This window comes from Colius striatus, chromosome 4, assembly GCF_028858725.1.
Source record: "Colius striatus isolate bColStr4 chromosome 4, bColStr4.1.hap1, whole genome shotgun sequence".
Lineage (NCBI taxonomy): Eukaryota > Metazoa > Chordata > Aves > Coliiformes > Coliidae > Colius > Colius striatus.
The window spans coordinates 75454081-75472584 of NC_084762.1; the positions used below are offsets into that span (position 1 = coordinate 75454081).

An 18504-nucleotide genomic window follows, 5' to 3' on the forward strand; every position below is an offset into this window, starting at 1 on the left:
TGTATGTTAATATCTGATACCCTTACTATATGATTCTTCCTGATTAAATTAGGATAAATAATAGTGAATGTTGAATCACCTGAAGTATCTATAAAAGGGTTTTTGACGTTATGTGTAAATGAAACCTTTTTGGGAACGACTTATAAGCTCTTATCCCTTCTATTCTATGTTGCATTTGAAGAGAGTTTTGAGGCATGCAACATGGCCCGTTCATAAGCTATGTGTTCTAACTGTATTATGCAAGCCTTTTGATTTGGTCGTGGGAAGTCAAAGTGTTGGTATCGTAAGAGCCAGCATTCAAAGAGTTAATTTCAAGATGAACTCTGTACCATTCTGACTCTACAGAACAGGGGTTCACATGTGCCCAGCAAGGAGAAACGAGATTTTGTAAGGTAATACCTTCTCTGTAGTAATTGTAAGTTACATATAAGTCGTAATTTTCCTGTGTTCTTAGAAATGTTTTCTGAAGCAAATAAACTTTCGTAGCATTAGGTTGTCTGAAAAATTTAGTACCGGCTTCTTTGGCTGTACACCCCCTCTTTTGCCAGGAATAGTTTCTTCTGATGATGCAAGCTCTAACTCCGCTCATTAACTTCCCCGTAGAAATTGGCGTGCCAGAGCGAGGAGAGGCGGCTGGTGCGGAGGGTGGTGCCATGGGGAACGCGCAGAGAAAGTTTCACGGCAAGGGAGGAGGCAATAAGGCAGAGGACAGAGAAACACAAAAGCAGAAGGAATCCACTGAGAGCGGATTTAAAAAAGGCACGTCGGGGGAAAAGCCACAGAAACATTTGTCAGACCATGAAGGTGAAGTTAATGGCTATTTACACAGGGATCAAAAGAATGAAAGCCCCGAAGCTGAGAAGATCAGCGGGTCGCATGCAGCAGGGTTTCAGTCGGCTGGTGCTGGCAGTGCCACTTCACTTCCTCCTGCTGCCGCAAAGCTAAAAACTGAGGGAAATGAGCTTTTCAAGAGTGGACAGTTTGGAGAAGCTGTGCTCAAATACTCAGAAGCAATTGAATATGTCACTGGTCTAGGTGAGTGTAATGCCTTATACTTAAATCTAGGATTGTTGATTAGTTTAAGGGACCTACAAATGAACTAACCTACTTTATCCCTGGATTTTTGGCAGGAGTTACTGTGCAGTAAATTCTTCATCATTTCAGTAGAGGCAACATAATGTAGGACAATGAGAGAAATAATATTTTAACTTCCTTGAGGCCGAGCTGTTGCGTTTGTTATGTATTTGAATAATGACATATTCTAGGTGACATGATAAGGGAAAGCTCCTTACAGCTTTGCACTGTCAGCAAACTGCATCACTGCAGTGCAGCTTACAGTATGCAAGTCTTTAATTCTTGACTGTCATTTTAGTAATGGTCTTTGATTTTAATTGTAACTTCTTTTAGGAGAGCAAAGCCCAGATGACTTAAGTATCTTGTACTCAAACAGAGCAGCATGTTACCTCAAAGAAGGGAACTGCAGTGACTGTATTCAGGATTGTAACAGGTAAATTGCAACCTCCCTTGTAGACCAACAACATTCCTGATGATGATTAAATGTTTTAATCGATATATTGTTATTGCAGTTTGACTCAGAACAGTCTTCAGTGAAGTCTGATTCCCTGTCTACATGACAGATACAACTTTGTCAGTTACAGAAGCTAGGGAAGGTGTAAGATTTAACTTATTGTGAGGGCAGTTGTTAGGCTTCATGGGTAAACACAAATGCATAGCAGGATTAAAATTTTTTTATATACAAGCTGCTTACTTAAGTGATGCTCTGTAGTAACTCATACGTAAAAGCTTTGTCAGGCCACACAGTTATCAGGGTGTTGGAAGTTGCTTTCAGGCATGTGTATGGTGTAAATGTGTGTGTTTGCTGTGTTTCATTTGTTGGTTTCCAGTTTTTTAAATACATGCTTGGCATAGTTATAAAGAGTAATTACAGCTGTTCAGGTATTGAGTTAAAATCTTTTCTGTCTACAGTGCTTTTAAGGATACAGGAGTTAAAGGAGTTAAAGCGTCCCAAGACAGTTAGAAAACATATGTAATTTGGACTTTTTTAGAGCACAACCCAAATGGTAAAAAGCCAGCCAACCAAACAAAAAATAAAATATGTATATACCTTTGTATTAACTAAATACCTGACTTACTGTATATATTCTACCTGGCATATATTTTTTCTGAAAATGTCATTGGAAAAACTTATTTATTAACAATGTTTTGTTACAATAAAAGCAGGACCGTAGTCAGCTAGCTGATAAAACAGTGTGGCATACTTAACAGCCATCATAATTTTCTATTTAGGAGATTTGAAGTATGTAAAACTTTAAGTGAAATCAATAATACAAAGGTTTTGGGGTTTGCATTCTTCCCAATTGGAAGCTTATTTTCTTACTACTTAATGTGTTCTTAATGTCATGCTTATTTTCTGGATACACAAGAGCTCATGATGCTTAAACACAACAGAGGTAAAAATAATTTAGAGGCTGGGAAACAGCACTGCAAAACTGCAAATGTGTGAGTTAGGCAGCATCAGTTAAATCTTTTCTAGGCAACACAACATAAAGGATGATCTACAAATCGGTTAATGGATTTCAAAGTAAAAAATCGCATAGTGCTTATATTCATAATGTAAAGATAAGTGTTGAAAACTTATCATTTAATAAGTTTTAGCTCTTTAGGATTTAGAAGTGTATAAAAAGAAATTGCTCTGTTGGATTTCTCTTTGTATCAAGACTCCATTTTGGAGTGCCTTACAGAGATTCTTACAGAGAGTGAAATAGTACTCCTCTGCACTGAGATTCATTTATTTACTGCTGTAGTATGCATGGTTTGGTCCCTGGAAATTTGGTTTTCCATTCCCACTGATACAATTCTTTAAGCAGCATTATCTTCTCCCAAATTCATTTATGGTTGTTTTTTTTCTTGGTGTTAAGAACCTGAAATTGTGTTCATATTCTTTTAAGTTACAGAATGTCAAGCATTTCTGCAGAGGTTTTGTAGGAGCTATGATGTGTTTTTTCAAGTGTATTCAGCAACCTAAAAAGAAATTGGAAAGTTGGAAATACTTAAGAAATAGAAATTGAATATATATATTCAATAAATCATTGTTTCTCTGGCTTTAGGAGTAGTAATAGTAATTTACAGATAAGAAGGCCAACAGCTTCCTGGGTGTATGAACAGGAGCATAGCCAGTGGATTGAGAGAAGTGATTGACTCTTTGTACTGAGCATTTGTTAAACTCAGTGTGCTTTCAGTTTTCCCAGGACAAGACAGTGGTCAACTAAAGTGAGTTCAGTGAAGTGTCACTGAGGTGGTTATGAGCCTTGGAACACTTGCCTGGAGAGAAGCTGAGGGAGCTGGGTTAGTTCACCTTAAAGGCTTCCAGAGATGCTAGCAAGCAGCCTGCCAGTACCTGTGAGGAGACTATCTAGATGAGGGATCTTGGCTGTTTCTGGCAGTTGTGGGAGGGGAAGAAACAAAAGGCAATTGAACCAACCTGGGCTGAGACTGTGTATTGGGAGAAACCTTTCCCTATGAACAGTGGAAGGCATTGCAACAGGTTACCCAGAGATGTTGTGCAAAGATTCCATTGGAGATTTTCAAGACTGAGCTGGATGGAGCCCTGAACAATGTTGTCTTATCTCAGAGCTGACCCTACCTATATGAGAAGGGTAGACTTCGGGACCTCTCAGCCTGAGTTACTTAGATTCCTTGAAGTGTAATTGGCCAGATTCATCTTAATTTCTCTCTCTTTAGCAAGAATCACTATTTATAAAAGTTAATATTTTATAAATGAAGCCTTTGTGGGCTGGTTCTTCATACTGCTGGACTTCTGCTTGCACGGTGTCAAGGGTGCAGCTCAGCGTTGACCAGGCACACAGTCAAAAGAGTAAACAGACAAAAGACAGGCAAAAACCTAAAAGCTAGTAAGACACAGATGTATATTCATTTACTTACCAAATATATTTTTTACATGCATGCTTCCATGTAAGGAAGGAGAACTGAAAATCGGGTAGGCGAAAGCAGTGTATAATGGAAGTCCCCATAAATCTAGACATGACTTAATAAAAATAGCTGCTGTTACTCTTCTTCTCTGGGTGATGGAAGCAGTTTTCTAGATGGAAAACAGGGATTTAAGTAGAACAAGTTGTAGTAAAAGCAATAAACATTTCGTAACTGCAGGTCATTTGATGTATTAATATAAACCACTTATTCACATTTTCCTTGGTGATTTTACTCTAAGGCGCATCTGAAGTCATAGAGTTGTTACATATATAGTTGTGTATATCATAAAAGGGTTTTATTAGTATTATTTCAGTTACTTTGTTACTTTGTTCAGTTCTGCTATTTTTTTCTTTCCCAGAGCTCTGGAGCTTCAGCCATTTTCTCTTAAGCCTCTTCTACGACGAGCAATGGCAAATGAGTCTATGGAGCGGTATCGACAGGCCTATATTGATTATAAAACAGTCCTACAAATAGACAGCAGCATCCAAGCAGCAAATGATAGTGCTAATAGGTAACTTCACTTGCAAATTTTCTGATATCACTCCAAACAGAAAAGTAGAATTCCATTTTGCTTGTTTTAGTGCTCCTGCTCTTCTCTATCCCTTAGAGACAGGGTGGTCACAACTAGAGTGTTACAACTAGGGGCCTGACTGTTTTCATTTAGCTGGTTTCCCTTATCTTCACGGTTTTCCTCTGCAAGAAATAGGTCACTTTCTGGGTTTAAAATGTAATGTTTTGAAGGCTTTTTTACTGGTACTTCAACTTATTTTATTTCCTATCTTACATTTGATACCATGTAAAGTAATAATTTAAGGTCCTTACCTTTTCTCTGTTGTTTATGTTTCCTTTTCCCTAAGCCATTAATCTTTGGGCAGGAACCCACACGCGTACAACTTGTAACAATGGACTCTCGTACCTTTTTTTCTTTTTAAGGCAAGGCCATGAGCACTTGGATTATTACCTCATTAAAAAGTCCATAATATCTTTAAATTCTGCTTATTTGATCAGAGGTGGCCAAAGGAGGTGATGACACTTTATCATGTCCTCTTGGAAGTCTTATTTTTGATAACACAACAAGTTGTTTCTGATACCTTATATCTGTGCTGGTAATGGAACACTTGGATTGGTGAGATGTTGGTCCTGGTATCTGTGTGGTTCTTACACTTTTTTAAAAACTTCTTGGCTTATTTTATCTACAGATACTCTTTTCATATTTCCCTTTATCCTATAACTTGCTTACTAAGAAGCTTGTTTCCTTTTTTTCCCTTAACACTCTTCCTTTTCTCCTCTCTAGGCCTTCCTTATGTTTTTAGCTTCACTGCTCATTACTCTTTCCTCCCTGGCAACCCATGACCTTATTTCAGCTGCTTCTTCCTCCTTCTCTTCTGCTGGTAATTCATCTTTGCTTGCAAATTCCTAGTTTCTAAAGCATAAACCTTCTGCATAATTGAACTTTTACTATAATTTATTTTTTAATATTTCATCATTTATGAATGAGACTGGAATTGTTTACCAAAGTCCTTCATTTTCATTTTCAATGTAACAGGCCTTTTTAAAAAATTAATTGTAAGAAAAGTGTCAGTTCCTCTACTGCCTTTTAACGTAAAGGGACAACCTAAAAATGTATTCTAATTATTTTTTTCAAATGATAAGAAAATCAGGTCTTAAACTGCTTTTATGGAAAGATTCCTGTGTTTTTAACTTCCTGCGGGAAATTGGATGATGGTGCTGTAGGAAGCTGACAAGAAAAACTCAGCATCCTGCTTGTGTGTGAGGGTGGGTTTGATAAATCATGTTAAGTCTTGCCTTTCTGTAGTTAGCTTTCCAGAAAAGCTTAGGATCAGGCTTTCCAAAAAACTTAGGGTCAAACAGGTGTTCAGCCTCATGTTTCTAATAATTCTTATGTAAAAGACAAGTAGGATTTTAATATAAAGCCTTTACCTGGTAATTTTGCAACCAAAAGGAATCAATTAAGAATGAAATTGGATATTTTAATGAAAAGTGAACTGAAAACAAGTATAAACAGTTTATCATGTTGATTAGATGATGTTGAATTGTGTCTTTATTGGTTATGCTGAGGTGATTGTTAGATAAATCAGAAGGATTTTAATGATGTCTACCAAGTACCAGGAAAACGCATTTCAAACCCACTTTTAATTTAGTGTCATTTTCCCAGCTTTATGAACATCAATGAATTTCCTACTTTGTGTGTTTTAGTTTCATCTGGAGTGAGGTTTTTTTGCTTTTCACAGTTAGAAATACAGAAGCTCTAATGTGTGGCAGTATGTTTATGTGTTTTCATTTATTACATTGAAGTTTCATTCCAATTGTCTCAATTCCTTTATCATCAGTTATCAAATTGCATTAGCTTGGGAGTGTTTATTGCAAAGTCTCATATGGGTATTGCACTGTGTAAATTTAAATAAATGACAAAACTGCAGGATTGTTGAGTCAAGTTAGGATGTTGGTGCTGGGGAGTGAGTGTATTTGTCCCAGCTTTCTCAGGAGATATCTGTACTCTTTAAACTGTCCATGGCATACAGGCATGCATTTTTGCAAAATACGGTGCTTAGATTATTATACTGGAAGAAGTGGATTGATCCACTGAAGAGCAGCTCTGTAGAGAGAGACCTGGGAGTGCTGGTTTAGAAAAAGCTAACCATGAGCCAGCAATAAGCCCTCATGGCCAAGAAGGCTAGTGGCGTCCTGGGATGCATCAAGAAGAGTGTGGGCAGCTGGTCAAGGGAGGTTCTTCTTCCCCTCTACTCTGCCCTGCTGAGGCCTCATCTGGAGTCCTGTGTCCAGTTCTGGGCTCCTCAGCTCAAGAGAGACAGAGAACTTCTGGAGAGAGTCCAGCACAGGGCCACCAAGCTGATCAGGGAACTGGAACATCTTTCATATGAGGAAAGGCTGCAGGAATTGGGGCTTTTTAGTCTAGAGAAGAGGAGACTGAGGGGAGATCTTGTTAACATTTATAAATATCTAAAGGGTGGGTGTCAGGAGGTTGGGACATCCCTCTTTTCTATAGTATCTAGCAACAGGGTAAGGGGTAATGGGATGAAGCTGGAACACAAAAAGTTCCATTTAAACATAAGAAAAAACTATTTCACTGTTAGGGTGAGGGAGCCCTGGCACAGGCTGCCTAGGGAGGTTGTGGAGTCTCCTTCCTTGGAGGTCTTCAAGACCCACCTGGACATGTTCCTATGCAACCTGATCTAGGTGACCCTGTTTCTGCAGGGGGTTTGGACTAGATGATCTCTAAAAGTCCCTTCCAACCCTACCATTCTATGATTCTATGATCATCAAATACTGCAGGATTCTTTCTGCTGATTTTAATGAATTAAATCAAGGATTTTTTTCTTAGCTTTTAGAGCCCGTTATGATAAATGAATAAAAAATAAGGAGTCAATGGGACTGTGATCTACTGTAGAATTATTGTGTTACTTTCTGTTGGAAATACCTAAATGGAACAAATTGACTTTTAACATGAAGTCTACAGTTTTGTTCTATAATAAATTAACCTGAGTAAATGTTAGGGCTGTTTAATTTATGATCATGTGACACATTTTTCTTAACAATTGAATTCAAGCTGTCATTAAAAACCTAAGGTTTTAGAAAAATTAGAGCTAAACAGAACTTGGACAAGCAGCTTTGTGGGTATGTCCTATAAAGTACTGCTTAGGAATGATACAGGTAGAGGAGATCCTCTGGAAGGACACATGCAGCTAACACACAGAAAAATACTCTTGTTCACTTAGGAAAGAAATAAAACAACTAGATACTACTGCAAAATGAGATATTTTTGAAGAAATTTACTTTCAACTCAAAAAACAAATTCTGTTTCATGCATATATAATGCATGCAATACATCAAATCATACATGATATAGTGCTACAAACAGCTTTTTTTGTCTACAGTGTTCTTCAAAATATTTGGGTAATTTCTGTTTTACAATAGAGAAGATTAGAACAGATGCTGCTTCTTGTATTGTTTTTTCTGTCAGACTCTAATGGGAAAAGACTTTGGTCCTCAATACTCTGTTGCCACAGTATTGTACTAAGGCTGTTTTTCGTTTATATAGTTGGTACTCAAATATTTTAAAAGACCAAAACTAAGCAAAAAATCTTGGTTGGGTAATTTAGGCTTATTCTGTCTAATTCTTCTTGTCACATTCAAAGTTCTTACTTATTTTATTTTTTTGTATCTATTCATGTCAATATGTTTTTTACACCTGTGTTAGATGGAAATGCACCTAATATACAGTTTTCAGGTTTATTTACTATAGGATTGATGTGACTTGCTTTGCTACTCATGTCAGAGTTTTCCTTTGTCAAAGTAGATACTAGGCTTGTCACCAGTTGAGCTTGACTCTGAAGCTCATTTTGAAATTAGAAGACATTTCTCTTACTATTATGCACATAATTGATTAATATTTGTTTGGGGTTTTAAGAAAAACCAAAACACTGCAAACATTATAGTGGAACCATGAAGTCTTGTATGGCTTTACTCTTTATGTTTACTGAAGTCTTTCCCCAAAATGTGTCACAGCAATAGGAAACTCCCACTTGAATGAACCTCTCATGTATGGAAGTACTTGATTTACACATGTATGTGTCAGTTTAAGAAAGACCACACAGTTTTTATACATTTTATTTGCACTGGCTGTATTTACACATTCTGTAGAATGCAGCCTAATACCTACTTTGTGACTCGCTTTGGTTATTTAGAGAATGGTTGTGTAAGAAGTTTCGTTTGACACTGGCAAATTTAGGTGATCCCACTTTGACTGAGGATATTGCAATCTACACTTGGTACAAATAACACCTATGAATGGCTGAGAAAAGGAAAATTAATACATAATTTCCTCCTCTTTCTTTATTGCATGTGGTAGGGAGCACTTAGAGCTTGGCTGCAAAGTCAGTAATTCGATTAAATATTTACGGATTGTGCTGAACTCATCTTCTTGTCTTCTAAGTGCTAGCTTAAATACTCTAAAAAGTGGAAAAAGTCTGAATCTTAAATGAATGCAATACCGTTGACTACCTTGGCAGTCTTTTTCAATTAGTCTTAAGAATAATTGCTCCATCTTTTCTGAGAAATTGAACCATTGCATTATTTAATTTGCGTGTGAGGTAAATATATGAAAAGTCATGTTGGTGGGGCTTTTCTCTTCCAGAATAACAAGGACTTTAATAGATCAGGATGGTCCCAATTGGAGGGAGAAGCTGTCACCAATTCCAGTTGTCCCAGTTACGGCTCAGCTGCACAGGTGGGATGGAGGAAACTTCACTTCAGAGAACAAGCCAAGAAGTACCACAGATAGCAAGAGGGAAGAGCAGCTGCAGATGAATCGTATGTATAGCTAATGCAAAAACATGTACACAAAGAATATAATTTTGGTTGAAAAATGGAATACAATTTAATAGTGCCAAAGCAACTGCTTTAGAAAATTATCAGAGACCTTTGTGAATAGTTGTTAGGTGATGGGCATTTACGTGATGGGGTTTAAAGTGCTTTATGGAGCCTCAGGGTAAAATTTAAGGCAAGTGATAGGGTTTGTGTCATGTAATTTCTGAAGTTATGTAAAATAAAATACAGTAGAAATACACATCAGCAGTGTATTGAGTACTATCAGAAGTATAAATAGCCTCCCTGACATCATACTACAGTTGTATCACAGTTTTCCCCCCCAAGAAGCGCCACCTAAACACCCAACCTCAATAACATAATCAGCTGCATAATCTGTAGCTGTCATTTAGTTGTTCCTGAGAGTGTTACTCAGCTCTTCAGAGTAGAAGGAGTACACCTGTAGGTAGCCAGTAGTTAGTGAAATGGGCCACAGAAGAAGACCGAACAATATTTATTTTTTATGATAGAGTCAAAGTTTGGCAGCGTCCATTTAGTAGTCACTTTTCAAAGACATTAGTTCTGGAATTGTTTATACGTAAGCCCTGAGTATTTTACTCCTTTAGGACACTTTCTTCCTCCTGATTTTTTTCCCTTCATTGTAGTTTCCATTTTCATGAGCCTTCAGTGAGTCAGGTGAAGGAACCTTTCTCATCTGGTTTTAACTGACATTAAACATTGGTTTTGCAAAAGCCTTAACTGTATGTTTAACTCAACTATTAGTTAGTCTCCCTTCGAGTGTTTTTCAACATAAAGAAAAACAGTGCTGAAGATAATTTACCCCAGTGCTGAAGATAATCTACCCTTGATTAACACAGGAGAGGCTGCAATTCATAACCGAGTTGCTGGCCAATACTCAGCAGTGATAGAGTTATCTGTCAATAATGCATTACTGCAATAATGCGTGTCCTCAAATAATCTGCACTCTTGGGCACTACAGATTTAATGACTTTAAGGTGATCTTTCAAATAGGATTGAATTTATTTGTACCCCATGTAAAACAACAGACAACTTATAAATACACATGTTCATACAAATTGGACATTTTTCTCAGGAGTAAGACATAGTTCTAGAATCTTGTAATAGTGTAGTTTATGTTGAGCTTGAATAGCAGGACATGTTAAACTCCAGTCACACTACAGCAAATTGTTTTTATTTAAGTAATGTGAGGCATGGTGATCTATAATTTAAGCTGAGTTGAACTGGTTGAAATTTTACTTTACTTTTTAAAAGATCTGGTGACAAGTATGTTCAGTACAGTTGGTGTCAGTACATGTCATTACGGATTTGTCACTCAAGGGTTGGGCAGCGACTAAGTTTAACTGTTGTCTGTCTAAAATGAAGTAGGAAACTGTTACCTTCCACAGTTGTTCCTATTAAAGATAAATGCTTAGCTTGAAATGTGCTTTTTGTTGTACTGATTGTACTACAGGCTTTTTCTGTTATTGATGGGTTTTAATTTCAATGTGAAATCAACCTATTTAAACCTTTGAAGTAGTATATTTGGATCTATATAACCTTGTGCAACTGTTCAGAGAAAGAGGTTGAAGATCATCATAGTGAAAAGCACAGAGATAAGCAGCTCCTGAGAACAGTAATGGTCATGTTTAGCCCGTTAGGAAGTTAAAGAAACTATCTCTCTCTGCCTTCTTGAAGCACACTCTGTGGTGTTTTGATGCAAAACATGTCTCAAATGGAGTGGGTTTTGGTTAGGCTTTGCTTTTAGAAATACTACATGAAGACTGTGTAACCATCTTCTTTGCAGAAGGCAGATTCAGGCTGTGGGTGCCTTCTCAGGCCTGTACTAAATCAAAGGGGCCCAACAGTGATAGCTGGTGCTAGAAGCATAGGGCAGTAATGTTCAGTCAGCGGTTAAACCTTACCCTCAGCAGATACCTTTTTGCAACAATTATCTATTGTTTCTTGTGTCTTACAACTTAGAGTTTAGTTATGTTTCTTGCAGAAATGTTCTCTGGTTTCACGTCACAAATCACTTTTTCCCCCAAGTCCACGTGTCGTTTTCTAGCGTAGGGCATCGTCACGTTTTTATAAAAAACTCACTGAGTTTAATTATTGATTAAATTTACCTGGTTATATACAGTGTTTAAAATCTGAGGCTTGACAAGAGGCTTATGTTCTTTAGCAAGATAAATAAGAGTTTTTTCATTAGGATTTACTTAGAACTACGTTACTATTATTTGCTTAAAACAGAGGCGTGAAACTGCAGTCAGGATTGTTTTTCCTCCACAAACATAGCTACAAATTGTAATCTAACCCAGAGGCGTATGCAACAAAGGATGTGAAGTTCAGAAAAAAGAACACAATGTTCATTACAAACGGGTGTTTTCAGGCTCCTCAAAGCGTATTTTCTAAATACTTAATGATGTATCACTAACCCCTGCTGATGTGATGGTTTGTTTGTCATTGTTACTTTAGCATAGTAATTGTAATAGCTACTTGCAGAAACAATATTAGATCAAGTTCTGTCTGCCTTGGTGTGATGGTAGAGATCTAGAAGGCCGTTAATCCTGCTGATGAAACCTCCACCATTTGTAAATAAAACTGGTGACTTGGTGGAGATCCGTAGTCCATCTCTGCCACACAGAATGGATAGATAGTAGGAGGTGAAAGCATAGGGCTGTCTGTTGTATTTCCATTATTTTCAGCAAAATAGCCACCCTGCTGCATGGGGAAGCCTATGTTATGCCAAATGCACGTCTGGCAGTTTATGCCTTTCTTAGAGCAGCAGGGAGATCTGGGACAGAAATGGCAAAGTGCATACTGATAAAGATACTCAGTTGCCAGGCGTTTATTCTTAGTCTGGGTAGATTATTCAGCTACCTTTAGTGAACTGCCCTTCTTATGTAACACTGTGATCCTTTTGCCGTGTAGGTGAGAAGGCTGAGGAGAAATTCAAGATATTAAAAAAAGAAGGGAATGATTTTGTAAAAATGGGTAAATATGAAGAAGCTGTAAATAAATACAGTGAATGTATGAAGTTAAACCCTGAGGAGTGTGCCATCTACACAAACAGGTAAAGATCCAAACTCTAACCCTGCTTTGAGGAGTTATATTTTCTCACTGCAATTTGAAGTTTTGCATTCCTTCAGTCACTGTTGCAAAACAAAAAAAAAAGGATTTATTTTCTTTTTCCCCACTTGATGATTATTTCTAAAAACAAAATTGATTTTTTTGTTAAACCACCATTATTTTCCAAGGGAAGCAGGTATTAATGTCACTGTTACATATCTTAAAGTCTTTATAAATCGAGTAAGCAACAGCAAAAGTGATGAGCATAGCATTTTGCAGCATATTTTGCAAGTACTGGTATGATTTTAATTAAAAACTGATGTGCAGTAGCAATGTCTCAAATATGAAGAGTAGTAATTCAGAGAAAATGTACATTTTGAGAAAATAAAAGTAGGAACGTCGTCATACAACAGCGTTGTTTTAAAGGCTGACCTAATTCTGCAGCATAATTCTTTATGCTGTAATCTTACCAGCTTTCACAAACTAAGAAGGATTTGATTAGGCCAGTACTTGCGTAGCAGACTTCCAAGAAATAATTAGGTGCAGAAAACAGTATGACTTATTTAATCTAGAGCACTTTTTATTACCCAGAATGACTGATAAAATCCATACCAAATCAACTACTAAACTGTCATATTTTACTAGCATAGGCTCTGCTTTTAAAATACTGCTGCATCTGAGTAACTCCAGGCATTAGTCATATGTGAATTTTTACTTTTATTGCAGGAATTAGCCCTCTCTAAATTTATCCAGTGGTGTTAACTAGTACTGTTGGTATACTTTTTGATTTTGGTATACTTTAAAAAATACCAGATTGAGACTGAATTATGTGAAGTATTGTAATTAACATTTACCAGTCAGATACTGTTGGCACTACAGCACTGTAGAATTTACTTATATTGCAGTGTATTCTGTTTTTCTGTGTTAGAGCTCTCTGTTACTTGAAACTGTATAAATATGAAGAGGCTAAGCAGGATTGTGATCATGTTCTTCAGATAGAAGATTCTAATGTTAAAGCTTTTTATAGAAGAGCACTAGCGTACAAAGGATTACAGGTGAGGAAAAAGTACATGTCAGGTATTCTTAAGCACTTCTAAACTTGCTTATCCTCTTCAAAGGCAATCAGGTAGTTGCAGTCGATGAGTGAATACCCAGTGTGCAGTGCTGATGATTGTAGAGCATCAGGCTTACGTAAAATATCATATAAACATGTTTGCAATGTGAACCCCTGCATGTTGACTTGTAGTAATTACTGGAATACATGAGGTCTGACTGGAGAGTAGCTAAGCAAGTTTCAACTCTGTTCTAATGTTCTAATATTATTCTGGGCATCCCAATCTGTTTTTTCTGTCAAGGTGTTTACTGTATCTTTGCTGATGAAAAATGGATTCTCTCCAAGTCTATCTTTGGCTGTCCAAACTAAAATCTCAAGCTGTCTTTTGCCACCTGCTCATGTTTGAGTATTCATCATATTAAACCTGGGGTTTAATTATTCTCTCACTCTTCCTTCCCCAAACACATTCCAAACCTATGTCAGTAATGTGCCTTCTCACTCTGTGGGCAGTGTGGGTACGCAGCCTTTTGCTTTCCAGCTCCACAGGGTGGTGGCTGTCCATACTGTGCTCATCTTGCACACAGGTTTTTTAATATCCTTTTAGCTGATTTTCATAAGTGCAGACTGAGATTGCTCGTACCCATCCTGACTGGGACTGCAAATCTTGTGCTCCATCACTTGAACCACATGGTTCCTTTTGTCCATCCCTGGGTTGGTTCCCCTTCAGGGATGTTAGTCAGCCTCTACTCTTCATAATTCTTTCAATCCTTACCCTACCCGTCAGCTATCACCTGTTATTGAACTACCAGCCTCTCACTTCTGTTGGCTCACAATGGCAGCTGTCATTGTTTTGTATGACAAGTGTCTTTAAACAAGCATCTCAAGTGTTTTCTCCCATATTGCTCTTTAGAACTGGAGGTGATCAGTCCAAGCATCCACCAAGGTTCAGCAGTGTCCACCAAATGAATACTTAGCTCAGACCTCCATTAACATTTGATGCCTTAACAAAACATTACCTGATTGTCCCTCAGCTTACAAATTGCCTGAGGACAACCTGTTTGTGCTTAACATTGTACTGGCCTCTTCTCATCCCAGGTTAGATTTGCAAACGTGAGTTGTAGGAACAGTGGGACCTTCTGTGTGTGATAAAGCTGCTCCTCTGTTGCAGGAACTATGAAATTTTGGAAGTTTGATTTGATTAATTTTCAGAGGCGATGAAAAGTCTTTCATTTTGTGTACAGCCTTTTCTGTAAGTGTACCAGGCTATGTGCTATTGATCATCTGTAACCTTATGTTGTTGAAGTTAATTACAAAATTAGTGTAAATATGAGCAAATGTACACAGTGATTCCAACGGTCAGAAAAAAAGGAAGTGCACACTGGTGAAGAATATCCTAGGAAAAAAAGCCATTTTTATATTATTGAAGACACAACCTGAAATGCAGCATTTATAGAATCCTTCAGAAGAATCTGAGCTGGGGACTCTCAAAACGTTTTGCTGTGGTTGGATTTAATGCTTTCATTATTGCCAGTTCCAGGGGGGTGAGTGATTTGTGAACCAGAGAAAGCAACAAAAGTGATTTGAGGTTAACAAATGACTCCATTAACTAAAAATTTTAAGAGCTTAAAGCATGTAGTTTGGCAAAGGCTTAACTAAGTTAGAAAGGGTTACTCATGTATAAATATCCAGATATTTAACCACAAAAGCTGCAGTGGAATTTAATGTAGTAAACGATTTTTTTTATATAAATGTACTCAGATGTAGTTAAGAGAAGATGAGGAAAAAATGGTGCCTGTGTGGTGTACCACAGGGGACAGGACCCCGGGCAGTGTCTCCTAGAGATGATAGTCACAGAATCACAGAATCTTAAGGGTTAGAAGGACCTTGAAAGATCATCCAGTCCAACCCCCGTGCCAGAGCAGGACCAGCTAGAGTAGGTCACACAGGAACTCATCCAGGTGGGTTTTGAATGTCTGCCAGGCTTTGGCTTTGAGTACAGCCATCTTGTATGAGCTTTGTTGAGAAGTCTGGCAGGCTGTGATGATTAAATCCAGGAGGGTTGGTTGGTTGCTGACCCCTGTGATTGTTTCCAGAAGTCTGTTCCAGAATCTCATTTCTCTGTAGTTGTGAATCCTCACATCTATAATTTAAATGATTTAGCTAATTAGTAGCTGTTGTTTGGTGGAAGCCATGTGCCCCTTTTCTGCACCCATTTGCTAAGGCTGGACAGTTCTAGTGTTCTTACTGTTCTTTTGTGATGGAGGAGACTGGTTTGCTTGCAGACTTCCTGCAATGTCGCTGCACCTTGGACACTGGCCATCAGTTTTGAGCAAAATGTTCCACATAGGAAAGAGAATATGAGTGATTTTCAGACTTGTGCTTTTCATACAGTTGAGATGCTGAGGAAGTACCTCAGCTGGTACGTGGGGATTTTTTTTCATGATAATACGAAAGATTGATAGTAACTGTGTGATCCTTTGTGGGGACAGAAGAGGTATGAGATCTCTCACACCAAGAGGCTATGTTGATCTTTACTATCTGCACAGTCTTCTACTCTTTACTGCTGCATTTCATCCTTATTTTTGATACTCCAGCCCTCAAGGCCTCTTGATTTTTCTATGTGATATTCCAGTCTTCCTCAGAATAGAAGCTATTAACTTTGTCTCTGCAGAAGATGTAGTCTAAAAAAATCCTAATGTCAACATTTGAAATAGAAACATCAAATGACAAGACTGATTATTGAGGAACTGTCCTAATGCCACACTTTAACTATGTGTGTCTTTCTAATCCTGAGTTTGTAACATAAGCCAAATCTTCTCAAGTATTACCAAAAATTTCCCTTCTCACACCGTAGGAGATGGTTGCCTGGATTGAAGCCGATGAACATTAGGTGTATTTTTAATCTAAGCTTAATTTAACTGTCTTCTTGTAAAGTATGAAAACTGTGGATGGGCTCATGTTACATTTATCCTGGAGAAGTGTCACACTGTAAGCAACGATGCTTAGAAGCAGCAATCTACAGTAATCTCTGACAGGGGGAGTATGTTTCTCAGAATACTTTCACATCACATACTTGATGGGGAGATACTTAGTTGTAAAATACTGACTCAAACACATCTTCACTTCCCTCTTTTCCCTCTAATGCAATTACACTTTGTGTATTTAGATTATTTTTGTCTACTTAATGTCAAGATCCTAGCATTTTTGTTTTTCTTAGTGGTAAAGGACAGAAAGGTCATTCACATTTCTTACGGGTGTTCTTATGGAAAAGGTATTTTTCCTTCTACTTGCAGAATTATCAAGCCAGTGTTGATGATTTCAGCAGAGTACTTCTAATAGATCCAAATGTTCTTGAAGCAAAAAAGGAACTGGAGGAGGTCACCCAACTGCTTAACCTTGACAGCAGTGCTGTAGCTGGCAGTCAAGAAAAGCAAAGGAAGAAAGTAACCATACAAGAGGTATTCCTCTTCATTTTTTAAAAGCAGGCAGAACAGAAGCCACACATTTGAAGAGATAAGATTAAAGCTTTTGTTTTGGACTTCTAGCTCTACATTTTTGGGGTGGGGGTGTATTTTTCATGTTATTTTGAAGGTATATTGGAGGAATCTTGTATATGAAGTATTCAGTGTCCATTACATTCTCTAGAGTAAATACTGCAGTTATTATTCTCTACAGCTTTGAAGTGTATTGAGAGCCACAGCAGAAGTGGTAAATGTACATTTAGATGGCACTAAACTTGAGGAGGTGTTTCTTGTAAACAAAAACTGCTTAGGCTTTGAAATACCTGTGTTACAGAGCAAGGCTGTCCAACGGCAGCTTTGCTTTTAAAGTCTATGCTGCTCGGGAAGCCCTTGGGGCTGAGCTGGCAGGGTCTCAGGACTGAGTCTGGCAGGCTGCAGAAAGGTCACTCCTCTGAGGAGTGAAAGCCTGCCTTACAGAGCAAGAGTAGGGGTCAAACATCTGCAGGATCTTATAAAGGAAATACGTGATGTCACATTATGTACTGGATCCAGATGTTGGCCTCGTACAGTTCTGGGCAGAATTAGGCAAGGAAAGGATTTTCTCAGTCATCTGATGTTTTCAGATTGAAGCTTTTGCTGGTTATTTAAGAATGGGGGCTCTTTTCCCTTTTCATTTTCAAATCTATAGTTACCAGCCTGTACAGTGATACTGTAATTTGATAATGTAATTTTTAAATGGAGGTTTAATGGAAACTGCAGTTATTAATATAGAAACAATTTTAGATGTTACTGAAATGCTTCACCCTGTCACGAGTTGGAGGATTTTATGTAAGTGGCATAAGCTGGGTAGGGTGTTGGTTAAGCTCTGAGTTGTGACAACCAGAGGAACCAGGGAAGTGTTCCAAGGGGGTTTGGGAAGTGAGAGCATTGTCCAGAGAGCAGCTACCTGCAGTACTGGCCGTGGCAGTTATTCCAGGGGTGGGGCAGGACACACTTAGGTTTGCTGTCAGCATCACAGCTGCCCCCCTAGAGAGCTCCATGGTCTTTCCTGCTCTAGTACAAAGTGGTTCCGTGAGGACTGCTAAGAAAAGTAAGGAAAATGAGAGACTGGGGTTCATCATTACCAGTCCATTTTAATCAAGGTACAGTTCTAGAGATGACAGTCCAGATCTCTCTCTTGATATTAGGAACTGGTGTGAGGTCAAACATGGGTAGCTTCCACGTGACCTTAGTCCTACTTGTCTTCTACAACGTCACAGCTCATAGATTAGATGTATTTGTCCCTGCAGTCCTAAGTTGTCTTCCTGCAGTGGAGTGCCAAACAGTGAAAGGGAATGTAAAGCACGCACTTGGGACTGCAAACCTCTGAAGATAAGTTAGAGAGGGACTACTCTGGAGGAAGTAGGACATAGAACACCACAGCTGCCTTGCTTTTACAGAGTAAAACACTAACTTCGTTGGCTATATAAATATATTATCGATGGGTAGAGGCAGTTTATGAAGCTTCAGGTTGTCTGTATGTCTGTTTTAAAGTGACTTGTT

The 18504-nt window shown here is 38.1% G+C and overlaps 1 protein-coding gene across 1 annotated transcript in view; it reads left to right on the forward strand.

Annotated features, from left to right (window-relative positions):
• The window catches only part of SPAG1 (sperm associated antigen 1), a 39703-nt gene that overhangs the window by 19440 nt on the left and 1759 nt on the right, over positions 1-18504 (forward strand). The window contains exons 10-16 of the mRNA XM_061994961.1: positions 604-1035; positions 1408-1507; positions 4370-4522; positions 9188-9363; positions 12310-12451; positions 13376-13502; positions 16795-16959. Coding sequence (XP_061850945.1) covers positions 604-1035; positions 1408-1507; positions 4370-4522; positions 9188-9363; positions 12310-12451; positions 13376-13502; positions 16795-16959 — 1295 coding nt within the window. The remainder of the gene's footprint in view (positions 1-603; positions 1036-1407; positions 1508-4369; positions 4523-9187; positions 9364-12309; positions 12452-13375; positions 13503-16794; positions 16960-18504) is intronic.